The sequence below is a fragment of the Chinchilla lanigera genome, unplaced genomic scaffold (assembly GCF_000276665.1).
Source record: "Chinchilla lanigera isolate Chin_1 unplaced genomic scaffold, ChiLan1.0 scaffold00065, whole genome shotgun sequence".
NCBI classification, from domain to species: Eukaryota; Metazoa; Chordata; class Mammalia; order Rodentia; family Chinchillidae; genus Chinchilla; species Chinchilla lanigera.
The window spans coordinates 5,402,883-5,413,661 of NW_004955466.1; the positions used below are offsets into that span (position 1 = coordinate 5,402,883).

General features: G+C 41.8%; 1 protein-coding gene across 2 annotated transcripts in view; it reads right to left on the minus strand.

Annotated features, from left to right (window-relative positions):
* Nucleotides 1-8,307: 8,307 nt before the first annotated feature.
* Akap5 (A kinase (PRKA) anchor protein 5) overlaps nucleotides 8,308-10,779 on the minus strand; it is a 10,854-nt gene continuing 8,382 nt past the window's right edge. For both annotated transcript variants that reach the window (XM_005399128.1, XM_005399129.1), the window contains exon 2: nucleotides 8,308-10,316. In XM_005399128.1, the coding sequence (XP_005399185.1) occupies nucleotides 8,768-10,078 (1,311 nt within the window). In that variant the 5' untranslated portion in view covers nucleotides 10,079-10,316 and the 3' untranslated portion in view covers nucleotides 8,308-8,767. The remainder of the gene's footprint in view (nucleotides 10,317-10,779) is intronic.

Below are 10,779 nucleotides of genomic sequence, written 5' to 3' on the forward strand. Positions count from 1 at the left end.
CAGGTGCTGCGCCGCTGAGCAATATCCCCAGCCCCTTGATACTCACATTTCACATTACTCTTAACTATTTTGTGATTAGCTACTTTTGGTTCTTGCTGTAGTTTGTCATTATTATTATTATTATTATTATTATTATTATTAGTCTTTTCGAGACAGGGTCTCGCTGTGCAGTTCAGGCTGGCCTTGAGCTCACTTTGTAGCCCAGGCTAGTCACGAACTTGAAATGATCCATCTGCCTCAGCCTCCCGAGTGCTGGGATTACAGGCGTGTGCCACCACTCCAGGCTGTCGTTAAGATTAACAGAAATTTTCCTAAAATTTTATTCTAAGTACCGTAATAGCCTGACATCCCTCTTTGATGAGGGTGCCTTTAATTTACCTGTAAATATATTGTATCAGTAGATAATTGTGATTGTGATACTGAACATTTTTGAGGAATTTTGCAAATTAAGGTAGGTCATGGAATGACTAAGTAAGGTCATGGAATCTGAGCTCAGTTCATTGACCCTTCCAATCAGGCATCAAAGCCAATTGATTCGGGCATGGTGGTGCACACCTGTAATTCCAGCATTCAGGAGGCTGAGGCAGGAGGATTGTTGCGAGTTCGAGACCAGCCTGCGCTACAAAGTGAGCTCAAGGCCAGTCTGAACTGCATAGTCGACCGTGTCTCAAAAAGAAAAACAAAAAAAAATCCCAAAAAACAAATTTAGACTCAACCATATATGAGTTTCAAGAAATTTGGGGCTGGGAGGAACTGACATTCGGAGGGATGAAAACCCTGAAGAATCCGTGATGATTCTTGAAGGGCAACTGCAGCACTTGTAAAGGTGAGGGGAGAGCGTTTTAGATGCAGACCAAAGGCTCCAGGTAAGTGCGTCTCACAGTGAGTCTCACTGGGCCCGTTCTCACTCCTAACACTGTTCTTTTTTTCACATATGCGCAGCATCTGGTGCTGCGAGCTCAGTGGTTCCGGTTCCCTCTTCCCACCAGTATTTTAGTGTGGGAGGAAGAGCACAGGAAGAGAAGACGGCTGTTATTTAAAACATCTTTGCAGAGCTCTCAGACCTGGACGGCAGCTCTCAGGCTGTGCACAGGAGGGCATGAGGCAGCTCTCACAGCCGTGTCCAGCAGCCCTGCCCCTCCTGTCCCACCATCAGCGTTGAGGTGAAGCCTTCACTTTGTTTTTTTGTTTTGTTTTGTTTTATTTTGTTTTGTTTTTTTGAGACAGGGTCTCGCTATGCAGCTCAGGCTGGCCTTGAGCTCACTTTGTAGCCCAGCCTGGCCTCAAACTCACAACGATTCTTCTGCCTCAGCCTCCCAAGTGCTGGGATTACAGGCGTGCACCACCACGCCTGGCTTCACTTTGAATTTCTGCACCAAGTGACAGGTTTTACTGATTTAGGAGATTATACTAAGCTAAGATACATAGATGCTATAGAAATCAGGTGCATTTAGACTCCTTCAGGGAAAACACATCAACCAGACAATGAGAGAACAGAGGGAAACCCGCGAAATTCACTCTGCAGTTGGAAATCACTGAAAAGGCTACGTGTGGCACATCTGCAAGACCAGAAAGCAGGTTAACTTTCTTTTCCACCCAAACTGAGTAAAATGCAGTTGTTTCATCCTTCTGTATACATCAGCCTTCTGCCATACCAGGGCGATTCCACTTCGGTCATGCAGGAGGACAGCAGCTCTCCAGTTCGGGACGACCTGTTTAAATACATGCTATTCACTGACTAAAGACTTAGGCTGCAAATGGCAATCCCACGTGGAAGCCCTGTCCTGAGATTTGTGCGTGAAGCTGTTCAAGTAATGGCTGTTGCTGCATTAGTTACGAAGACGGCTGATGACCAGTGTGGCCCAGAAGTGGCCATGCTGACCACACTTTCCTGGGACTGTAAGGCACAGAGGTCAGTGTGGGGACTTGGGGGAAGATGGGAGGCTGTAGCTAGTGACATTCCACCTGCTTAGGGCTCAGGAGGCCTGGATTCAGTGTTCTGTAAGTGTGCGCACAAGTATGTGCACACATGCAATAGAAAGATTGGGTGCAGGTGAGCAAACGTATCTACTTTGGTGTCACCCTGTGCGCCCCTTCTCCAAGGAGGGCAGAGCAAGAGTAGAGGGCTGAGGAACTGCACCGCCGAAAAGATCCAGGCTGAAAGTCCTGAGTTAAACCACAAGACAAACGGTGAGGAAAGTATGTTTAGTCTTGTAATGTGCAGAAACCGTCAGACACTGTGCCCTGTCATGACAGGTTCAGATGTGAAGAGACTATTTGAAGGCTGGGAATTTCCCAGGCTGGGAGCCACCTCACTAGCCTCTCCTCGCCTAGGGTTTCCTCACGGTCCATGGTGCCTGCACCCCGATTTCCCATGAAAGTGCAGTGCGAGCAGTGCAAACAACCACACTCTTTCCAAAGCTCACTAATTTAGCCCTCTGTGAGCTTTAGCTTTCCGGGAAGACAGAAAAGTGAGTACTCACGGTGCTGGGGATTTAGCTCAGCGGTAAAGCGCCTGCCTGGCAAGTGCAAGGTCGTGAGTTCGGTTCCCGGTGCCGGAGAAAAACCAAAAAAACCAAAAAAACAAAACAAAACAAAACAAAAAAAAGTGAGTACTCACAAAAGGATCAGGGACTCTGGACTTCAACATGAAAAGTCTGTTTAAAAAGGATTATCAGAAGCCCAGGCACGGTGCGCGTGCCTGTAATCCCAGCACTGGGGAGGCTGAGGCAGGAGGATTGTTGAAAGTTCGAGACCAGCCTGGGCTACAAAGTGAGCTCAAGGCCAGCCTGAACTGCATAGTGAGACTCTGTCTCAAAAACAGACCTAAATAAATAAATAAATAAATAAATAAATGGATTGTCGGAATTGCCTGTGGGAACAAGCTTGGGGAAAAGCTTCTTAACTAGAAAGACTAATAAAACTTCTAAATTCTGAAAAATGTGACGTTAAATACCCTGTGTGCAGTGCACAGTACACATTAATAAGTAAGTGGAATACGGAGCCAGGTTTAGTTTTGGGACTTCGAAGGTACTGTCGACTTTTAAATGAGTCAAGATTTGGAAAGTAAGTCTTTCACAGAGCCCATTATCATGCAGTTACCCTGAAGAGAAAACTGCTTTAATGTTAGCAGAATGAAATCACTGCCGTGGTAACACAGAATGGTTGAAATACCCAGCTTTAACAGGTACCGACTGAAGAAGCATTCTCGTATCAAGATGGCTTGGTTATTTGGGAAACCACAGAGATTTTCAACAGTTCGTTCATACAGTGCAGAAAAGACAACTAATGGGTAGCAAGAAATGCTGAAAGCTCTGCCCACCCTCCACCCCCCGTTCCTGGGCATCAAACCCAGGCCCCTACTAATAAGGGCAAATACTACTGCCCCAGCCCGGAAACTGCCTTTGTCAAATTCATATAGATAGCTTTAAATTCAAAACTGTCATTAGGTTGAATTAGTTCAGAGTTCTAGGGGTTCATATATGTCTTGCTAAACATATACTCTGAGGCGTATATTTGTAAAATCTGTGCAGTGTCCAGTTAGCAAGGTAGAACTTCTGGTAGAGCTAACTAAATCATCAGTATGACCTTTATCATTTTAAGAAATGAGCTGGGTGTGGTGGCACATGCCTGTAATCCCAGTGCTTGGGAGGCTGAGGCAGGAGGATCGTCGTGAATTCAAAGCAAGCCTGGGCTACAAAGTGAGTTCAAGGCCAGCCTGAACTGCACAGACAAAAAAAAAAAAAGAAGAAAAGAACAAATGAACATAATCTGCCATGTTTCTTTTGAAAGACATGAATAAACATGAGTTATTATAGCATTTATTCTGTATTCATAATTAGTACATAAATTCAGTCTGAAGCCTTTTCTGTACAGAATATTATTTCTTTTATATTAGCATCTGATCCACAGTAATATAATAGTAATTTTAATGAGAAAAAGAAAATGGAATTCTTACTTTCATAATAGCTCATCCACTTAACGTTTTTACTGACAAAGAACTATAAATATGTAACATGAAGCAGGCCTTTGTCTGTACCTCATTACAAGTCAGAATGAACGTGCTCTTTATTTAAAAACTGCTTTCAAACGGCTGTTGTGTTCAGATCACCACCTTCCCCACACCAGAGGCCACCAACTCCCCTCCCAGCTCCTCTCGCCAGCACTGCCCAGGCTGCACTCCTGAGGGTGGAGCCACTCCGTTACCAAAGAGTTTTTGGCAGGGGCTGCGCCCCACGTGTGTGGAATCAATGTACATTTAATCAGGACTTCTACATTTTATGTAGCTTCATTTTCATAAGTTTTTGTAACTAAAAAAGGATCACTACAAAAGAACTCTCCAAAAGGTACCTGAAAGTGTACTATGAATTGAAATTTTGGATTCTGTGTAAGAAATTTCACAGTACACAATAAAACATCATAGAAATTTGAACCTAAAGAACTGTGAAACTTACATGAAGGTATTTTAAAAATGCAGAAATAGCAGGCAGATATATTTGGTATCAGAGGAAATTAGGAAGACTTTACATATTTCAGTAAAGTTAACATTAAAAGGATCTTTTCAAATAATAGGACTCTAATATTTAATTGTTACCTTTAAAATTGTGCTGTAAACCCCTAAAAAATTAACTATAAAAATAAGGCAACTTGAAGTTAGAAGTTTGGATGAAATTACGTCCGGGCTGCGGTGCAGAAGCCAGACTGGCGCCCTGTCATGAACTGTATCTCTAACAGTCTTCAGCAAGGAGTTTATTCACTTACGTCCAGCCTACTGGTGAAATAATCTCTCAAGTGCATCAGAAAGTTTCTAAGCCCCTACTAAATAGTAGCCCAATTAAAATCATCACAAACTTTATGCTGTCAAAGACATTATCTTGAAAGAAAATTATGCAGGCAGCTCTTCTACAGAACTCTATTTGTGCCACATGCTTATTATTCTTTGAGCTGGAGGAGGTGGCAGGGAACATAATTTCTGTTTGAAAGTTCTTTTGTTTTCTGCTACCTTTACTTAAATGTTACCAGGTACTATTTTTATATCCTGCAAAGTGCTTTGAAAAAAATGTTAAGTGAATAGTGCTACATAAAATAGGAGAGAATTTTCATATTTTGTGTCCTAAGAAGCAAAGTGAATAATTCTTGATTCAAGGTAACAAACTTAAAAGATTAACATGTATCTGATAAACTCTCCCAACCTTGTAAAAATTTTCGCTTCCAAAGAGAAACTGAATCCTAGCTAATAAATATTCATTAAAAGCAGCATTCATACCACAATAAATCCATATAAAAATGAATGTAGTTTTCTTAAATTTAAGCCCTAAATGACCATTTTAATGTTATTTGGATATGAATAGAATAAGAACCTATTTATGTTCACTTAATGTTTTTCATGAAAGACCAGATTGCCTAAATACTATTATAATATTTTATGAGAGGTTTCTAAGCCCTCTAATTTTTACTTATTTTTATAATAATAATGCAAGGGTTTTTGTTTTGTTTTGTTTTTGTCTTTTTGAGGCAGGGTCTCGCTATGCAGTTCAGGCTGGCCTTGACCTCACTTTGTAGCCCAGGCTGGCCTTGAACTCGCAATGATCCTCCTGCCTCAGCCTCCCAGGTGCTGCGATTACAGGCATGCGCCACCATGCCCGGCCACAATAATGCAGTTTTGATCACCTTAGAATTTACTATCATTGGGTTTGACCATGTAGCAGATATATTAACCAATTAATTTTTGGATTCTGTTTTTAAATAGAAATCCTCCTTGTGTAATTTACCAGATTAGGTTGAAAAGAAACTGCTAAACATTGAACACCAGTAGAGTATATATCTCATAATATAAAAATAATCACTCATAATGCATTCTAATCAAAAATACACTTATCAAACCACTGTGAAAAAACATAGAAACTATTTAGATAAAAACGTTACTTTCTTAACCAAAATTTCACATATTTATCTTGTTTTTAATTTTTATTTATTTATTTATTTTAGTACCGATATCTTTTTTAAAATCCCCAAAATATGCCTAAACCTTCCTTTGCTTTTTCATAAGAAATTACTAAAAACAACGTATTCCTTTTCTGGGTGTTTTTCCAGAATTGAAAACATTATACCACAGCAATATATGTGCACCCATGTTTACAGCAGCACAATTTGTCATAGCTAAAACTTGGAAAGAACCCAAATGCCCATCAGCCAAGGAAAGGATGAAAAAGATGTGGTATTTTCATACAGTGGAGTATTACTCAGCTATAAAGAAAGATAAACTCAGGGCTTTTATAGGTAAACAGATGCAACTGGAAACCATACTCGTAAGTGAAAGAAACCAAGCCCACATATGTAAACATCACGCTGTTTCCCTAGTGTAAGAAACTGAAAGAGTAAAATCTGAAAAGTACAATTGATACTGTGAAAGGGAAAGAAACTGCTCAAAAGGAAAGAACAACTGAGATGGGGAAAAGGAGAAAATAAAGAAGAGAAAAAAATATATATATATACACACACACAAGATAGCTAAGATAATTGTACTACTAATTTCTGTTGGTTTATTGAAAGGAACAGTTAATACTTAATTGATCAGTTTTGCATGCCTATATCTGGTAATCTGAACAGCTACTTTGAAGATAACAATATGCAATATAACAACCGTTGTTAATTTCCTATCATCTAGCCATTTTTATTGTTTTTTAAATTTTTATTCTCTTTAAAATAAAAAAAAACAATGTAACTGCATCAGCTTGGTGCCATCCTTGTGATAAATGACAGGATTCTTCAAAACTGTAAAAACCCACCAACCTTAATCAGGTTATTTAAATTGCTCATTTTAAAATATATTTGCTTCCGGGGATATAGCTCAGTGGCACAGTGCCTACCTGGCAAGTGCAAGGTCCTGAGTTCGATTTCTGGTACCACCCGCCCCAATCCTAAAATATATTTGCTGGTAGCTGTCTAAGTCCATTAGCACCACATATAGTGAATTGAAGAATATTTTTCAAAGATGTCTTCATCTTTTTAAATAAAAAATATTTAAAAGTTGTACAGTTAGAATAAATTGATTTCTTGGGCATGTGTTTTAAGAAACCCACTTTTTACCTCATCGAATGGAAGGATTTTCCCCCAAGATTATAAACAGGAAGGCAGGAAAATCTGGGGGAAATACTTTCGCACTTTGGCAAAGAATCCTGCTAATATTCATTATTTGCTTCAATCCTGTCAGATTTGCTTCTGTCACAGGTCCCATTAAGTCTGTATGCGCGTGCGCACACACACACACAAATCAAACTATAGGAGAAATTAGCACATACTCTGTATGTGTTATCCATTAATAATGAAGCATTCACCCAGGTCATTTCAAATACCTGACATTCTTTCCTCCAAGATGAAGCTCATCAACAAATACTTTGGCATTCGCACTTCATCTGCTTCCATTACTTGACTGCTTCAGGTAAGGAACACCGCGACTCTGCTTAGACAATGAGGGAATACACAGCGGGAACCCTCACCAGTGAGGTAGGGAAGTGTGCTGCAGGGTCACGCCACTTCACGCAGGGAGACACTGACACAGGACTGCTTTTTCAGACAATACGGCAATCGTCGATGTGATCAGATGCTTCTTTCTGAATAAGATGCAGATGAGCCCTTCTCATTTTTGTAAAGTATTAACTGGATGGGAAATTGTGAAAAGTTAATTTTAAATATTCACGTAAGATGCTTTTAACTGGTCTGAACACAGAGACACAACGATAAAACACTGACACGGAAAATAGGTGCTCTAGCAATAACTGTACACGGCTCACTCCTGGCCAAGAAGAAATGTTTTCACTAGGGTGCTGCGATTTCCTAGGACCTCACTGTTGGGCCTGGCAGAACCCACTCTCTCGTTAGAGGAGCGGTTGCTGGCTGGAGTACTTAGGAACGATCTCTGCAACAGGAACGCCGTGTTATCCATGACGGTTACTTGGGAAGTTTGTCTTCTGGACTAAAAGTACGATTCCCCTTGTTTTATCTGTAAAGGTTTCAGCAGAAAAGCCCATGCGGAAATGGACATAGAGCGGTCTGCCGGCGGCCGAAGGAGGGTGGAGGGGGAAACTGCGCTCACCCCCATTTCTCCGCGTCTGCACTTGGCCACTACTTCCTGTTGGAAGGAACTTGTGAATGGCTTTTGTAAGGGACTTGAGCAAAACCAGGAGATCACTCATTTAGTTCCAGGATACATATTCTGTACAGTCTCTGCTGAAATTAGGAAAATGCAATATATTCTTTGAGGTATACTGCTTAGGAGTGTAACAAAATCACACATTCTCACAAAAATAGCTCACCTGATTCACCATGTTAAACACTATAAAAGTGCACTGTAAAAACACAAAAGTCTTGGAAATCCAAATGTGATGTTGACCTGTACACAGGGTCGAACTATCGAAAGGAAACCACACTCTGTGACACCAGAACAGGAAGAAGCGCGTGGCACACTGTAAGTGCTCAACAAATACATCTTCCTTCCCCAGAGGACGCCAGCCTCCGCGGAGCAACTCCCACCATGTCACCTTGCACTGCAGTCTCTGCTGACTTCCTCCAAGCCAGCCCTGACTGCAGTTCAGTGGTGAAAGAGCTTCGTAAACTTGATCTATTCTGTAGTCCTTCTGTGCTGGAATGGTACCTTTAACATCCACAGACGGTAAATCTGTCATTTGTTACTGCAGAAGGAATGCCGCAAATGTGTAAATAGTTCCTCTCTAAGCCTTGCCTTTTCTCCCACGACTTGGAAATCGAGTCACTGTAGAAGAGTGTTTATTTTATTATCCTCAGAGGCCATTTCATTAACCAGCTGTTCTATCGACAACTGGATAGCGTTCTTGACAAGAGAAGAGGCTGTTTCTATCAAGAGTGTTTCATACTGTTCCGAAGTTCTACCCTCAAAATCACGGTCGTTAGCAAAAAACCCTACTTGCTCATTTTCAGTGGAAATTAAGAAATGCTTAGGGACGTTTTTAGATTTCTTAGCATCAAATTCACTGACTTCTGTGTCTGTAATAATAATAGCAATGGGCTCCATTCTTCTGCTTTCTTCTGACTTGGGTTTCTCTGCATTGATCTCATTCTCTTTCAAGTCTGATTCTTCGCCCAGTTCAGTATCTCTTGGCTTATTCTCCTCTTCAGCTGCAGTCTCTCCACTTTCCAGGTCTTTCTGGTCCGCTTCACCTTCTAAGGAGCTGTCACTGGGCTTTCCCACAGTTTGCTGAGCCGGTGTGGCAGGAGAAGGGGTAGCATCAGAAGCCACGGGCTGCTGGCTGACTGCTTCCGAGCTTTCAAGTGGGCCTGCTCGCTGGGACTGAACACTTCGCGTCTCCTCCATCACTTCAGTTTCCTTTTCAAGGGTGAGAGTTCCTGTCTGAATGGCGGAATGCCCATTATCTATTTCGAGTTCTACTGAAACCACATTCTCTCCTGCCACGACGCTGTTGCTCACGTTGGACTCACAGAACTCATCGCCGTCTTTTTGTGAGACGCCTTCGCTGGGACCTTGGGTTGACTTAGGCTTTGTCGCCTGGTCATTGGATTGCGTCTGAGTGTGTACAGCCAAAGCTTCGGCCTGCCCCTGGCCTTTCACACTGCAGCCCGGGTCTTCTATAGTTTTGGAACGATGACTCTTTCGCGCCCCTCTTGAGAAGTTTATGCAGGGAATCTTAAGTCTGGACTTGGCCTTTTTCTTAGAAAGATCAGCATCCTCGGCCTTTATTTCACGTTGCACTTGAGCCTCTGATGGCTTCTGCTGCTTTGAAGGATCCGACCTTTTCCTACGCGTCACCAGGCCTTTGATCGAGGCCCAGGCACCCCCTGGCCGCTGTGGCTGATCAGAAGCTCCTGCTTCTAGGGGAGCCTTCCTCGCCGCAGCAGCGGCCTCAGCGCCGGTTTTGGGCTTCAGCACCTTGGCTGCTTTCTTCCTTCTCTTGAAGCAAAGCACCGATGTTCTCTCCTTCTGCCCCTCATCTTGAGGGCTAACTTCTGCAGCTCTCTTCTCATCCTTATTTTCTACTTGAATTTCAGAAACCGTGGCCTCCATTTTTACACTACACTTTTGCATTCTCTAAAACTGTATTCTCTTTTCCCTACGGCATCCTTACGGAAGATGGACAGAACTGTGACAACTCAGTAAAACATTTCCCAGGTGTATTCATTCCTTTCGCCTTACTCCATCCCGTTGTTTTAGATGGTTTCTCCAGTATACAAATACCTGGTTTCTCTACAGCTTTAACCTTTTCTCTTTAATTTCTTCATGAAAACTCTTCACAGCATACATTTTTGCTTACTTGGAGATCAACCTGATGAGAGAAAAGAAAATGGTATTTTATTTCACAACGAGCCCATTATTTTCAAAGAGACCACTTCAGTTGAATAGAGATTTTTACCAGGCATGTTTTCCATATAGCTTACTGAAATAACTGGAGAATAAAATTGGGGCCTACTTTTGCACTGTCAACTGTCAAAAAGATTTCAGTGTAAATACATTTTGTTTTATTGTTTGTTAAATTTTCATTTTGGATTACTCTGCAGACCTGATATTACCAATTGCTGTCTTCATGGATTATTTATGACCCGAATATTGCAAGTTTGGCAAACAACAACAAAAATGACATGCAGGCTGTTAAAGCAAGCTAATGCAATTTTTACCATGTGCAGTTAAGAATTCTGAAGCTACAGGCTGGGTATGGTGGCACACGACTGTGATCCCAGCACTTGGGAGACTTGGGCAGGAGGATCGCAGTGAGTTTGAGGCCAGCCTGG